We start from the raw sequence: 16,301 nt of genomic DNA, 5'->3' as shown, positions 1-16,301 counted from the left end.
GTCTGAAGTTATGAAGGGTTTTATAAGTGACAACCAACTTCTTGAAATGAATGGTGAAGATCACCAGTAACCAATGCAGCCCACAAAGTAAACCTGGACAAAATGGAGACTGCCTGTAACTATTCCCATGGCAGCATTCTGGATCAGCTGTAACTTCTAAATGATTTTCCAGGCTAATCCTATATAGAGTACTCTAGTGGTCCAGTCAGGAGTTAATTAAAGCACAAGTGACTGTATGAAAGACCTTCCAATCCAGGAAATATCACAATTGGAACATAAGATGGATCCACACAAAGGCCATTGTGGTCACAACTGCCACTTGTTAATTGAGCAGGAGCCAAAAACCTTCAAATTATGCAAAGTTTGCCTTGGGAGACTACTTAGTTTATGACCACCTCATAAACTAAAAGTGGTGAATCTCTGTAAATGGAGGTTTCTTAATTCCAAAATGACCAGTCAAGTAGAATTGAGCCTAAGGGTATTTGTCCCCTCCAAGTTCCCAGCCCTAGGACCTGGATGGCATTGCTTGGATAGTCAGAAAAAAATTCTTTTTCTGTAGCTGTTTCAAATCCCCTATGTGTCTTTCCATCATGTTAAGAAAGTGGTAAGAATCTCAAGTTGGTGCTTTCTAAATGCATTGGGTCTGCTGGCTGGTTTGGAAAATTCTGAGAATTGCAATTCCTCAAAATCTGGAAGGCCCCAAGTTGTATACAACAAAACATCATTAACATAAAACGAATGAGCTTGTAAAATTTGCATTTAAACAGCAATGTCCTGTTAATATTTGCAGGTCTATGAAGAGAATGTCTTGCAAGCATTCTTGTTATTTAGCCATAACGTTGAGGTTTGCTTAAGTTCTTATTGGGAAATTGTTGGATTTCTTTATACAAAGAAAGCCTATTGTAAACTAAAAATAAATGTTAATATTGCCAAACAACAGAAAGTCGCCTCTTCTACTGTTATAGGCTGTAATCAGTTCCATACACACAGATGTTCCATTCAATTTCTGTTCTATTTGGATTACAACTATAGCAGCAAAATGTAAGTTCAGAGCCAAGTTGACCTGATGCAATTCAGGTGGCTTTTTCAGGACTCATGTCTGTAAAGGAATGCTTCATCTTGCCAAATTCCCTACTGCTTAATTGTGATAACCAACAAAAAGTGTTCCTCAGAGATAGGGATTAGATAGGAGTTAAAGCTTAGATGATGACTCTGTTCAAACTTCAGTTCTTTCTTTGGTAGACCCAGATCTGGAGGGATCTGCAATTTGAGATCTGTTAAGCAAATAATCCATCAGCAAAAGCCTATTAGCTAGCTACTAGAGATCATCCCTGCATTTATATCCTCTGACATACAATTAAAAACAAACTCCTTGTGAACTGGATAGTTGGTTGAAATCAGCATGCCGGGTCTGAATTACAAATGGATATGACAAAAGTGAATATGTGATTAATTACTAAGGCCCAATCAACTGCATTTACAGTTCACATTTGTTTGAGTTTGTGATTAATCATTCATTATGGCATTGAATACATTTGACCTGGGTTAACAAAGTCAATCTAAGCTCAGAATCAGTTGGATACTCATTTACATCACTGCCGTAGCGCTTCTCTCATAGAAATGGCCAGTCTGTCTTCTGACTCAATATATATACCAGGTCAGAAAAGAGCACCACTTACTGAGTGTCTTTTTCCTTCCCAAAAGGAAGAGTGGAGAAGTCATGGACCTTATACAGTTCCACAGCACCCAGAGACAGCACCACTGAACTCAGAGGCCCATGACTTTTCAGAAGCTGTTTGATATTTTTTTTGTATTTTTATTTTTCAAAACTAGGGATGGAAATGGAAGGGTGGGAACAGAAGTGGAAAGCCCCTGAAGACAAAGTACTGTAACCTCCACCTTTAATTTTTACTTTCCCTCATATGATTTTAAACATTGTCAGAGTTCTAGGCTGTTTGGAGAAGAGTTGGAGGTTCTTGGAATTTCACTTAAAACATTGCTCCTCCACTGCTGGAAACAGAATAAAATTAGGTTTCCTGTTTTTTAAGACTTGGCTTCAATAATTCTCTATCATGATAGCTAAAGGCATCACGTTTGAATGTAATTTGGAAGAAGAGTTTTGGGTTGGATTTTTATTACAGAACCTGAATGTATAAGATCTGCCCCCTCTCTTTTAGTCTTCAGGAAAAGCCCTAAAACCTGGCTATGCCGACTGTCATGGGGCCCTGAAGGAGAAGCTTTTGGCTGGAGTTAGTTGGTGAACAAACAGAGAAGGCATCCCCAACTCTCTGCTCCATGTTTTTTAGTTTGATTTTTGTAATGTTAATTCATTTTATATTTATAATTGTTTAGATATTTGTATATTTTATCTCACTGTCTCCTGGAACTGTGAGATGGGGCAAATATATTTAATAATTTAATAATGCATGGAATAATAAAGTGCAGAAGGTTGGAAACATGCGGAAGAGGCCTTTATCCTGCATTAGATAAACAATGGCTTAAACGATGATGATGAATAATATATGAGCATTTTGAATATGAATGATAGGCCCATGTGTGTTTAGGAATGTTGTCATTTTCAAGAAATAAATATGCAAGAAAGCAAACAGCATTTTGGGAGATGAATATTGGATATTATCTATCCACTAGACTAGAGGATGGCAGTGGCATTTGTAGCAAACCACAGTTTCACTATCGTGATGATACATGCATGGTGATGTCATCACACACATGCTATTATACTTGCATCCCAGTTTCCGGTGCAACTATGAAAATCATGAGATATGTATGTTGATGTTGTCACTCATGATTTTATGATTTGCCTTTTCTTGCTCCTTAACTATGTAGTATTTGTCCCTTCAGTGCTGCAGCCCAAACTAATCTCTAACTTTAAATCAAAGCTAAAAATATTAATTGAAGATGCTGTGCATACAATTTCTTTCTTTTTAGCGTGATAATGAATATACTGTGGTTCTTATTTTGAGTATTTCAAAGTACTCGAGCCTTTTTAAGTGTGCTATTTGGTTTGAAAAGAAAAGCACAGAAGTATTTTGAGCTTCGGGTATGTTACTTATGGTAAGATGTAGTTCACTTTAAAGCTGTCAAAAACAAAATGAATTGGTGTCAGTTTCATGTATACCTCTGTGAAAATGTGTTCTTGCAGTTTATGAGTCCTATATGAGGTATGACCCTCTAGAGCAGAGGTCTCCAAACTTGACAACTTTAAGACTTGTGGACTTCAATTCCCAGAATTCCTCAGCCAGCTATCCTGGCTGAGGAATTCTGGGAGTTGAGGTCTACAAGTTTTAAAGTTGCCAAGTTTGAGGACCCCTCCTCTAGAGGTCCTACCAGTACTAAATGTGGTAGCTACATCTGTCTTAATTTATAAATTATGGTAGTCTGTGGAAATTAAGATAGCTGAAGCCAAAAGTGACATCTATCTCTGCTGCTATTAATATGGCACTGTTGTCCAATCATGGAGATACTCATAATATAATATTGATTCTGAGTCTCAACAATTGGTAAAAAATTCTGTATATGGTGATTGCAGTGAGAATAACTGGCTTTTTTTTTTCTATTTTCATTAGAATTCCATTGTGTCTGTGAAAGAACTTTGTGGCCTCCCACCAATTACCAGTCTGAAGCAATGCATTTTGACCTTGGTTTCACGGCTTGTGAACAGCGACAGTGTCCCTTCAGTGATTCTCTGCATGAAGGACAACTTTCCTTATCTAGAACCATTGGGAACTTTGACAGATGTGCAGAAAAAGGTTCTAGCTGCTTATGACCAGGTTTGAGCTTACATATAGTTTTGTGGGTGTTTGTATTATGAAAAAATATTTGAATTTGAAAGAAGGAAGTAGGCCATTCCATCTGCCATGCACAGTACAGAACAAGAGTATGCTCTATTAGATTTTCTATTAGTGTAGCAAAAACTAAGCTTTTTGGCAAAAGAAGTCCAATTCTCAGTTATATTTTAATAAGGGTTTTAACAACCGATCAACAAATGTTTTAAAGACCTAGATATATTTAGCTCACCAAAGAGAAGGTTAAAGACTTGATAGGCATGTCCAAATATTGGAAATGCTGTTGTGCAGAAGATATGAAAAGAGACAAGGTTAAACAAGATCAAACCCAGTAAATGGAAATTTCAGGAAGCACATTTTCACAGAACATTTATAGGTAGTTTTTAATATGATGAGTTTTTTTTCCTCAGTGGAATAGACTATTTTAAATGCTGATACTTTTTTCTGGAAATATTTAAGCGAAGTCTGGGTGCTTTAATTATATTCTGCACTGAATGAGAATTGGAATAGTTTGTCTTGACCTCAATATCCAATTTTTTGATTCTGTGATTCAAATTGTCACTGAGATTATTATGTTAGAACAGAAATGGAACTGTCAGCAGATTTAAGAAAAGATTTGGTATTAGTTCTAACAAAAAATACATCCCCTATTGGTAAGAAGGGAAATTTTGGGAGGTGGTGGGGAAGACTAATAGGAGGCATGGAGAAATTGTGACAATGGAAGAGAGAGAGAGATATGCCTAGGAGATCCATGACCACCAGATAGCAGTTAATTATTTATTTAGGATTTGATGAGAACATGACAGAAAAGATAACTGTCAGAAGACAGAATGAAAACTTCAATATCACAACCCATTGACAATCTCAACCATAGTGGGAAATTATGAGAATCCTAGACTGCGCTAAATTAAAAAATGCCATCAAGCTTGGTATTCAGATAAATCAGAAATCAACAGACACATAGAAACAAACCAAATTTACACACTATTCAAAAGAGACAATTAAAATAAAACTAAGAATGAAACCAAAAGACAGAACACATCCTATCTATCACCCACCACTCATATACACAAGTATTAAAAACAGGGACAGAATCTATCAGAAAAATGATACCCTATCAAGGAACTACCAAGACTAAAATCACACCCCCACCAACATGGCAGGGCAAACCTTTGTAGGTAAACTGGGAGCAAACCCCACACTGATTCACACTGAGGATGTTACCTAGTTGGTAATGAAATGTCTGCAGCCAAACAATTAAGTTCAGAGAGCACCCAGGACTCTACAGTAATGTAGATTTTGTATGTGTTGCCTCCTTTTTTATGATTATTCCACAGTAATGTATATCTTTCACATTGCCTCATGATGTGTTTTTTAAAAATGTGGGCTAGTCAAAATGCCAATCATTATTATATTTATTTATTAAATTTATATGCTGCTCATTTCAGTGATAAGGTGATTCTGGATGGCTTAGAGATGATAAAAAGATGAATATAGAAACAATTAAGTTACATAACAGCTAATGCTAAGCAGATGGATTACATGAGGGTGAGATCTTCTTATGCTATCAACCATGTCCAGCAAGGAAGTCCTCCATTGGGGTCCCAAGCCAACTGGCAAAACCAGATTTTAACCCCACCCAGAAGACCAGAAGGGTGGGAGCGGATATCACATCTGACAGTAAAAGATTCCACAGGGAGGGGCCACAGCAAAAAAGTCTCTTCTCCTTGACATTGCTAGCTGAAATTAACAGTCCATAGCCTCTTCTGCTGAAGGGAATGGGACAGGGTAAACCCCTTGGGGCAAGGCGTCTCCTCAGATTCCCTGGACCCATGCCATATACAGTAGAACCTCTGATCACGAACAATTCTGACCATGACCACGTTCTGGTCAGGTTCTGACCAAAACATTCACAAAATTTTTGAATCTGGTCATGAACACATACTTGGGTGGCGATCAAACACGACCCCTCACCCAGAAATTCCTGAAGACGAAACATTAGAAGAAGAAATCGCCAAAATTATGGAACAAATTATGGTCGTGACCAGAGGTTCTACTGTTCATTTATTAAATTTATATGCTTCCCTCTTACTACTGAAGTGACTCTTATACAAGTACATATAGTCAGGAGTGGGCTGCTACTCACTGGTTCAGGCAAACCAGTAGCTAATTTTATGGCCAGTTCGGTGAATTGGCAAATCCAACCTCTGTCTGGCCCCGCCACTCCCACCCCACCCCCTGCCCCTCCCAGGAGTCCTCATGCAGCCCGTTTTGGATTACAGGTAAGTGCAGAGACTCGAGGAGGGTGAAAAATGGGCCACCCGGAAGTTCTGGCCTCCAGAGAACCTCCAGAGGGCCTCCGGAGCCTGGGGAGGCCATTTTTTCCCCACACGGAGGCTCGAGGAAAGCCTCTGGGGCCTGAGGAGGACAAAAACATCCCTCCCACAGCCCATTTTCGCTCTCAGGCCAGAGTGGTGGAGGCCAATTAAGTCACACCCACCATGGCTCTCTAGAGTCTAGAACTTCCAGGAGAACAAGATGCTAAATTTTTTAAAGCCCACCCCTGCATATAGTCCTCACCTTACAACCACAATTGGGTCCAGAATTTATGCTGCTAAGCAAGACAGTTGTTAAATAAGCTGTGCCGGATTGTACAACTATTTTTTAACCATGGTTGTTAAAGCAAATTACTACAGTTGTTAACTGAATCATGCAGTCATTAAATGAATCTGACTTCCTCCATTCACTTTGCTTGACAGAATGATTGCTGGGATGCTGCTATCATTGTAAATACATGCTGATTGCCAGCCAAATTTTAATCACATGACTATGGTGATACTGTGACAATCATAAGTGTGAGGACTAAGTCAGGGCTGTTGTAACTTTGAATAGTCACTAAATGAATGGATGTAAGTCGAGAACTACCTACATTCAGAAAATGTTACAAGAAGGATCAGACCTGGGTCCTTTTATGGTTTAGTATTTTTTGGTGGTTTTGGATGAAGAGGTGGTAGAAATATTTATGAAGTTTGCAGATAATACAAAGCTGAATAGTATAGAAGTCTAGAAGAATACTTTAGAAGTCTGAAAGAAAACACAACTAAAATAATAAAATAGAACAAAAAAGCTTTAGTGTAGGGACAATGCCACAAGTGATGAGGACACAGTTATTCCTATCATTTTATTCAAGCTCCCATTTTAAAAAATAATGTTAAGATTGCAGCTTGGATATTTTTTATATATATATAGTAATTAGCATATTGTTGTTATTTGCAGTGATTTATGATAGATCTGATGTTTTATTGTAGAATGTGATTTTGATTTTATTGTTGCCTTGAATTTTCTACTCCGAATTGCCACAGACTTGACCAGAAGCAAAGCAGGATAGAAATATGATTGATAAATCACCAAAACTAATTTTTTTCTAAACCAGTGATCTCCAGTCTGATTTATAGGTAATAGACAGCACACCAAATTTACATATCAATGGAATTAGAAAAATATACTTCTCATTTATTTATAACTAAATATTGGCACATAATAAATTGTCATGTTCTCCTCTCCTCCCACCCACCCACCCTCACCCTCTGATATTTCCAGAATTTAGATTAGGTAGGCAGGGGATTCTAAAATCAAATTTAAATAAAAGGCAAAGAAATGCATCCTATGCACATCTCGATATAAATGCAATGAGAAAGCATGTGATTAACAATCACCTGTCATTTAGGAGTTGACTGAAATACATCAGTCCAAAATATTAAACACTATAGAAATAAACTAAAATAAATCAAAACTCATTTCAAAAAATGCCAAGAAGCTATTTTAAAACTTACTTGACAGCCAATGAAATTATAGCTGCTAGGTCTTGCTTGGTTTGAGTTGCAGCAAGAACATCAGTTAAAAATCTGTTATTGATGGCTGCATATAAATAGAATCTCATTGTGCAGTATAGTGAGAAGAATAATCTGTAATATGTTGGTAAAGTAGCTTTTAAAATCTTAGCTTCCATGTTTATCAAGAAAACATAACACATGTTTAAAAAGGGGAAAAAGAAATCTATTTAATTCATATATGAAGATGACCCTATCTACTTTTAATTTTTTAACAATGCAAAAATTAATATTCAAAATTCCTACTTCCCTGAATTTTGCAATGCAGTTTATAAACAATTTAAAGATGCATGTATTCAGAATGTACAAAATCCATGTTAGAGACTGTTCTTTACAAAATTACATAAACTGGGCCATTTTTAAAACTTAGAAATGCATATACTTGCATTGAGAAATACATTGTATACTACATGAAAATTTTAGTACAAACTTTTTAAAAAAAAACACCAAATGGTTGATTAATAGAATTTCATAAATTGCAAACATGACAAGCTGAAAAAAAAAACCCTATTCCTATTGGAAGTAAATGTCAAATGCTTTGATCATAGTGAATAGGAGGAGGCAGCTTCATTGTTCCCATCCGAGTGTGAGATTGTGGCTAAAGAAAAAACCACCAGGATTCAAAGTTGATCCAAGGAAAAAGGCTTTATTGGATATACATCTGCAGATGGGTTCCACCCTTGGCAGCTGGGAGGAACAAAAAGCATAGCTTTCGCTCTACTTTTATACTCTAAAACTACACACACACACACAGTATACAAATGGCTTGATACATACAATACATCTTTCAGGATACAAGTTACATTTTATTATCTTTTTGGTACCCAGCACATAACAAACACTTTCTTACCCGGTATCTGGCATTTCAAAGACATTCCAAAAAGTGTGACAATTCCCAGCGCTTCAAAGGCATATGCCTGGTACTGCACTCCCTTACTTCAAGGACATAATCTATCTTTCAACATGAGATTTGAGTCATAAAAAGGATACTTTATTAACACTTCTCACACGAGTTACATTCTATCTTAAATCTTTTCTTGGTTCCGCGCTATAGCTAGAATGAAGAGTTCAGTTGCTGATATGGTAGACTTTTAAAATTCTTTGCTTCAAAATTCTGTTTAGTATTGGATGAGAAAATGATTTTAGGATGGACGTGCACCAAAAAGCCTCCTCACCTATCCATGCACTATGGTGCAAATTGTCCTCCACACCAGTTTGGGGTTGTGATTGGCTGCAGAGCTAGGATCATACAGGCGGAGGCCCAGGTCCACTTTCAAGCCAAGGAAGTTTGCTAGGGGATTTTAGGCCACTTTAGGCCTGCTCTCTTTTACCTCAGACTACCCTTGAGATAGGTTGCTGGGTTAAAATGAGAATAGCACTCAAGGTGGTTTACAGTAAACACAGCACATACTGGGACAAAATAAAAATACATCACAGGAAGTGATTGTTACACTCTACCATGAAAGTTCCTAAATATCATCTATTTTAAATTAAATAAATTCATTCATGAATAATTAAAAAACAGGCTTTACAAAAGAGGGAATTTGAAATGGTCTATATGAACTCCTCCTTCTCTCACAGATGTAGGGACTGTGCATAAATGGCATATCATCCTGATATAAAGACAAATGTGTTGACACAATACAATATTTTTCTCTTTATTACAGTATTATGTATTGTGTAGAACATTGGACTGTTTTATAAACATGATCAACACTGTACTATACCAGAGCTGTGTGAAAATACAGGCACGTAGCCTGGGCTGCTGGCCACCGAAAACCCTTTTTTATCGCTCCCCAAACTCTCAGAAATTATGCTTTCACATTTCAGGGGCTCAATGCCAAGAAATAAATGCTATTTCCCGTTGTTTTTCAGCTGTCCTGTATATGCACGAAAGAGCAGGAGCTGCAAATTTTTCCCATGGAAGCTGCAGTTATGTTGTAAAAATACTGCATTTTCCTACCACTCAAATGTATACTTTTTAAAAATATCGTAACACAAATGCCTTTTAAAAACTCCCAGGGAGCATACACTGTTTGTGCTTGCTAGAATGTTGTATGGAATGTGATTGAGCAAGACTCTCGGTGCCTATTAATGCTTTCACCAGGACATGGCTATCTCTCTTGATTTTTGAACTTTTATTTTGTCTTCCTTTCTTTTATATTGTGATAACAATTATTGGAGGCCATATGCTCTCTTATTAAGTAACAATATTTTGTCATCCATTCAGTAACCTTTTTTAAAAGTGACAAACTGTTTACAAGATTCCCCACTTTCTCCTAAGGAAGAAGAGAAAGATTATCTGCTACTAAAACTCTTGTTGTCATGACCTTTAATTGACCAAATGATGCCTCATAGGGCAACAAAATTTTGAATCAAGGTACAAGGTACAAATGGGCTAATTTACAGAATGTGTCCAAAATCTGGGACCCCTAATTCCCAAGGGATTGAAATTTGTGCTACTGGCTTCTGCTTCAGTCAATCAATCAGTTTCTGTAAGGTCCCAAGAACCAAGAAAGACACATGGAACTGCTTCTGAGCCGTTTTCTTCATTGTTCCTCATCTGTAGTCAGAAAACTTGCCTCAAACTAAAGCAATTATTTGCATCACTTTACATATACACTGAGAATTGTTAGGGAGGATCTCTAACTCTCTCCCAACCATACTGCCTATGCTTTACTGCCTCTTTGATGATGAAATGCAGCCCCTCCCTCCTGAGAATCCAGATCACATTCCACTACAGTTTCCCATCCAGTCTTGTAATCAGGGGTGGGATTCTACCAGTTCGCACCTATTCGCTGGAACCGGTTGTTAACATTCTAAGCAGTTCAGAGAACCGATTGTTAGAAGAAATTACTGGCCTAATTCTGTAAGGAAGGCAGGAAGGAAATATTCTGGTGTTGCTTACAGAAACTGCCTCTCCGTTAACCCTTATTACATTCTTGGGCAGGAGTAGATTTCCTGTCTCAGGAACGTCTCTGGAGGTTTTTTCCCCTCCTTTGCTGGTACTTTGCTTTTGTGGAGTGACCATTCAAAGTTACAATGGCACTGAAAAAAGTGACTTATGACCATTTTTCACACTTACGACTGTTGCAGCATCCCCACACTCATGAGAGGCCAGGCGAGGAGATGCGTGCCTCGATGTGAGTGATATTGAGTTGGCCACGCCCAGCCAATAACATGACCACCAAGCCATGTCCACCTAGTCACATGACCACCAAGCCACGCCTACCATCTAAGCCACGCCCACAGAACCGGTTGTTAAAAAATTTGAATCCGACCCCTGCTTGTAATCCCTCACTCTCTCTCTCACCCAGCAGCAACCACTTACTTGCCTGCTTGGAAGGGGAGGGGAGAGAAGATTTGCAGTGCTCTCTGCCAGATTCCCACAGACTCAGTAGGGAAGCTGGCAGGAAATCAGTGCTCCTGCTCCCACTGCTTTTTCACTCACCCTTAGTCATTCTGTTTCTCTGTTTCTATAAGAAAATATCTCTGAAATGATGATCCAACAGGGCATGACTGTCTAGTCATTAATTCCTCTAGTAGCCTTTAATTCCTTGGAGTTCTACATTCTAATTCCCCCCCCCACACACACACACACCAATGTGTATGTGCATGTATCCTGTTTAAAATGGGGGCAAGATAGAAGCAGTCTCACATGCTACTGACTTTGTTATATTAAATGAGCACTGGTTAATATGCTTTTTTTTTTTTTGCTAAATATTACAAAGGCTTACTTTCAAGTCCCATGGTTTTAGATGAAACAAATCCCAAAATATTACATTTATCCTCATGTGGGTGATTGTTACTGAATAGGACTTGTCTCTTCCTTGCCTCCCAAATTTGCTCTGAAGGATTACTTAATATGGAAAACATTAATATGGGGACCATATTGAGGGCTCGCCATGCACGGAGGGTTCCATTCCCCATGTAGCTTGATGTACAACTTGTTTAGAATTGTGCAGAAGCTTTGTAATTTTCTCCAGCCTACTGCTATTACTTGTTACATTTCCTCCTAATTGTCAGGATAATATCTACTTGACATAAACAAAGGTTCATTGTATTTTCTTCTTCAGTACCCTTTGCATTGGTTATTGAATGGCAAACATTTTACAGAAATGAAAAAACAAACTTTTTGACATGCTTGTATTATGTTGAACATCAAATAGTTGTGATAGAAATGATCAAACTGACATTTCCTTGTTTGATTTTCTCTAACAGATGATTCAAGAGAGCAAGTTTCTTGTAGAAACAGCAGATACTGTTTATGACAAAATCATTCAGTGTCAGAAAGCAGGTAATACTCTTTGATTAATGTGTATTATAATAAATTTACCTATGCCAAAGAAACTGTATGTATCATAAGGAGCCCAAACATTTCAAAATAGATTTGTTTTACCATGGGGCATTAAATTTTTAAAACTTGGATTTGAGATTTTTTTTAATTTCTATATTACAGTTTTCTTAACACTTTTTAAAAATTTCTTGCAAGGGTAGTAGCTAAAGAATTGGAAGTGAGGTGGGGCTGAAAATTTCTCAAAAAGTGTACATGCATTATAATTTGTCCTGAGAAGTTAAGAAGATCACTTAAATATGAGCCAGCAGTGTGCAGCTACTGCCAAAAAGGCTAATACAATCCTTGGTTGTATAAACAGAGGCACAGAAACAAAATCATGTGAAGTATTAGTACCAATTTATAAATCCTTAGTAAGGCCACACCTGGAATACTGCATCCAGTTTTAGTCACCACATTACAAAAAAGATATTCAGACTTTGGGAAAAGTGCAAAGAAGAGCAACTAAGATTATTAAAGACCTTGAAAAATATGAAGAAGGGTTGCAGGATTTGGGTTTGTCTAGTCCAGAGAAAAGAAGAGCTAGGGGGTGACAAGATAACAGTATTTCAGTACTAGAGAGGTTGCTACAAAGAGGAGGGGGTCAATTTTCCAAAGCACCAAAGGACAGGACAAGAAACAATGGTTGGAAACTAATCAAAGAGGGAAACCACCTGGAATTAAGGAGAAACTTCCTAACTGTGAGGACAATTAACCAGTGGAACAGCTCGCCCTCAGTTGTGGGTGCTTCATCACTGGAGATTTTTAAGAGACTGGACAGTCACTTTTCTGATATGGTTTAAGGTCTCCTGCTTGAGCAGGAGGTTGGACTAGAAAACCTCAAAGGTCCCTTCCAGCTCTATTCTGATTGAAGTTCAATTGCTGGCATGTGGGAATGACTCCTATTTGAAATCTAAAGTCAGGTGAGTGAAAAGTGGATTTCTACATTCTGAGTGACAAAATATTGTGTTTTTCTGCAGCACAGGAAAACAATAATCAATAAATACTGATTGAAAGTTCAGTACTGAGCTTTTCAATTAATGCACAGGTCACATAAAGCTAGCCCTTTTCTTAAGGATGGGTTTAGTATTAGTATGATCCCTGGATTGGTAAATGAATTTGTCTACCTATATTAAATAGAAGATATTACCCAGGCCATGTTCATCTGGCATTTAAACTCATACTTCAGCATAACATTTTTAAAGATTAATAATTCGAAAAAACAATTGCTGCTTACTCCTTAAGATCCCATATGTGATTTTGACTGATTGTTTAATGTTTGGATTCCACATCATCTGCTGGTGTCCTGTACACATTGCTATTCCTGGATGAAAGGAAAACAACATTAAACCTTGGACATGCAGACTTCTTCCTTTCTTCTCCAATTACCAAGAGGAAATTGCCAGATTCTTTCCCTTTCAGTTTTAGTCAGTCATGGGGTCATTTGGATCAGGAATTGTAGCTAGCACTAATCATTTGGAATGAGTTTCTTTAAAATTGTGTGTGGTTAATATTAATCGTTTTTTGTTACACCAAACAAACCTACTCTATTTAACTACAACACGTGGTAAAGCTTTAAAGTCTTAGTTCTGCCCATGCAGGTGATAAAAAAGAACATAGAGCACATCCTAATAGCTTGCTGAAACATATTGTACAGTAATCATGTGTGCTACACTAAGCTGTTGTTTAAACATCGCTTTACAACTTTCTGAATAAATAAATAACTGTAGGTGGTGAAATTTCATTACAAGATCCCATGTAGAATATTGTGCAGTAATTAGTAGAACCAGTTAGTGAAGTGTAATAATAGTGAGACATAATTCCTAAATCTTGAAGGGAATTAGGCTATGGTTTATATTTTTCACATGGTCCACCCTTACCATTAACATTCTCTTTCTGATCAAACAAGCAGAACTAAAACAACTTTCACAAGTAGTATACAGAGAGATAAAAAGTATATAAGAATAAAACTTATTTCTTTAAGCCATGTTTTATGAATACTTTATCAAGTTCATAAAACATGCTAAATCATGAACAATTAAAATGACAGTGGCTCTGTTCATTACTGCACACTAAGTTTGACTTCCCATACTTGGGTATTCTGGGAATTGTAGTCCCAACACATCTAGGAGGTGTTCGGTTGGGGACTGAAATGTTAAGAGAACCCAAATAAACTAATTTTTTGCTCAGTGTAATCTGTGGAATCCTCAATTGTCATTCTGAAAAATTAGTCTCTAGTGAATTAGCATTTTAAATAGTTTTATTTTATCTGCAATGTGCTACTCAAGAAATATGACTTATAAAATATAAAATGTTAAAAGTCTTTCCCTTCCTAAAAGCTACTGTATGTGTGTGCATTTTGAGTCACATAATTGGGTTAGAGATTACTCTAATTAAAAGTAGCATGTCTTTAATTAAATAGATTTTCATTAATTTAAGCTTTACAAGTGTCTCTAACAAGCTGATTACTTTGTTAGAAACATGCTTAAATGGACTTAATTACACTTTATCAACCAGATTAATATCACTGTAACAGTTTAAAAAGACCCAGGACATACAGTATAACTATGGCTTGCCTTGAATTGATTTTAGTGAATCCAGTATTTAGCATACTTCCTGCATACACTGGATAGAAGTAATTGCTTGCACTACTGTTCATTTTCATTTTGTTCTCAGCAATTAAACTTTTAATTTTTTTCAGAAGGAAATAAACAAAAATAAATAATTATATGGGAGACTGGCAGACCTGCAAATGGAGACTATGATTTTTCATGAAGCTTTGGGACAATCCTCGTGTCTTTTGTGATATTCAGTGTTTGAGGAGGATAAAACACTAAGTCAAATAGAAGTTAGGGATTCAGAAGGATCATGAATTGAAGGAAAAGAGATGATTTGAAACATGGCAGACGTGTGCATCGCACTTCTTAGAAATATCTTTAAACCAGAGACATCAGTGCTGTTGCTTTAAGGTATACTTGACAGATGTAAACCTCAAATCAGCCTTTCCCCTTCCAATTCAGAAAACATGATCAGGCACATTAACAGAAAACAAACTACATGGGTTGAATTAAAAGGAATATTTCCAGTGTTTTAAGTTGCCAACAAATGGCTCTACTAACACCCTAAAAGCTCTGACATGTTCTTTAGAATCTGCTTCTTTGTTTCAGTTGGTGGGAAACTACTGTTAAAAAAAAGTCACTATTCATGAAATGAACCTTCAGTATTCTTTTAGTAGTGCTCCATAATTAAATTTTTGACTGCTGAAGAAGTTCCTCCAACTGAAATTTGTCACTGAATGCATGTTGTTTATTATGATGTATTGACTGTACTGTGCATTGCTGGTCCAAAAAATGCAAGAAGGTGTTAGATATTCAGTGGGGAAAAGTCAGTGATGTCAGACTTCCCCCATTGGTTCATTTTCCAGGGGGGAAAATGAACAGTCGTCAGTGGCTGAAATTGTGGACAGCAGCCTGTAAAAAGAACAGCAGGCACACCGGGCAGCAGTCTTTTGTTCAGAGCTAAATAAAGAAATCCTTTTCTTCTACCGTTGTCTTGCCTCTTCAATCTAGCCATATCTAACACTGGCGATGAGGGTGGGATTCTAGAAGAGAACAAAGGAAACGAGTCGAAGACAGAAAATTCCAATGCTGCTATCGTCATGCTGATCATCAGAATGTCCACTCCCGGTCAACCAGAACCTTTTGATCCAAAAAAGTATGACTGGGTCACGTACATGGGACAATTTAGAATGATTTTAGAAGCAAATTCACTGCAGGATGCAACAGAACAGAGGAAGAGAGCTCTATTCCTGGGATATTGTGGAAATTGCTTCTACAAAACGGCTAGAACCCTAGCTGCTCCCAAAGATGTGGAAACAATGGAATGGAAAGAATTACAGAAGATGTTAGAAGAACATTATGCTCCCGCTGCATCGTCACTGGCTCACCGACTTGACTTTTACTGCAGAGAACAGAAACCAGGTGGGACCATAAATGATTACCTTACAAACCTACAAGATATTGCTGCAGGCTGTGAGTTTGAAAATGTGGAAATAACTTTAAGAGATAGAATTGTAGTTGGAATGAGGGACCTGAGATTGCAAAGGAAGCTGATAACTGACGACCAGCAAATATCAGGGAGAGGGGGAGATTGGAGAACTCTCCGAAGAAGAGGAGGAAGAAACACATAGAGTAAAACCTGATAGAAGATCAGGGCCCCAAGGGACGAGCCAGAGACCCCTATGGTGTGCAGGCTGTAAAGGGAACCACCCCC

At 37.5% G+C, this 16,301-nt stretch overlaps 1 protein-coding gene across 1 annotated transcript in view; it reads left to right on the top strand.

The window, feature by feature from the left end:
• Window positions 1-16,301, top strand: part of PLCL1 (phospholipase C like 1 (inactive)) — a 234,921-nt gene that overhangs the window by 192,938 nt on the left and 25,682 nt on the right. The window contains exons 3-4 of the mRNA XM_026696842.2: window positions 3,588-3,791; window positions 11,918-11,993. Coding sequence (XP_026552627.2) covers window positions 3,588-3,791; window positions 11,918-11,993 — 280 coding nt within the window. The remainder of the gene's footprint in view (window positions 1-3,587; window positions 3,792-11,917; window positions 11,994-16,301) is intronic.

Source organism: Pseudonaja textilis, chromosome 1 (assembly GCF_049901715.1).
Source record: "Pseudonaja textilis isolate UNSWEBS1 chromosome 1, rPseTex1.2, whole genome shotgun sequence".
NCBI classification, from domain to species: domain Eukaryota; kingdom Metazoa; phylum Chordata; class Lepidosauria; order Squamata; family Elapidae; genus Pseudonaja; species Pseudonaja textilis.
This window is presented reverse-complemented; position numbering and strand designations above follow the sequence as displayed.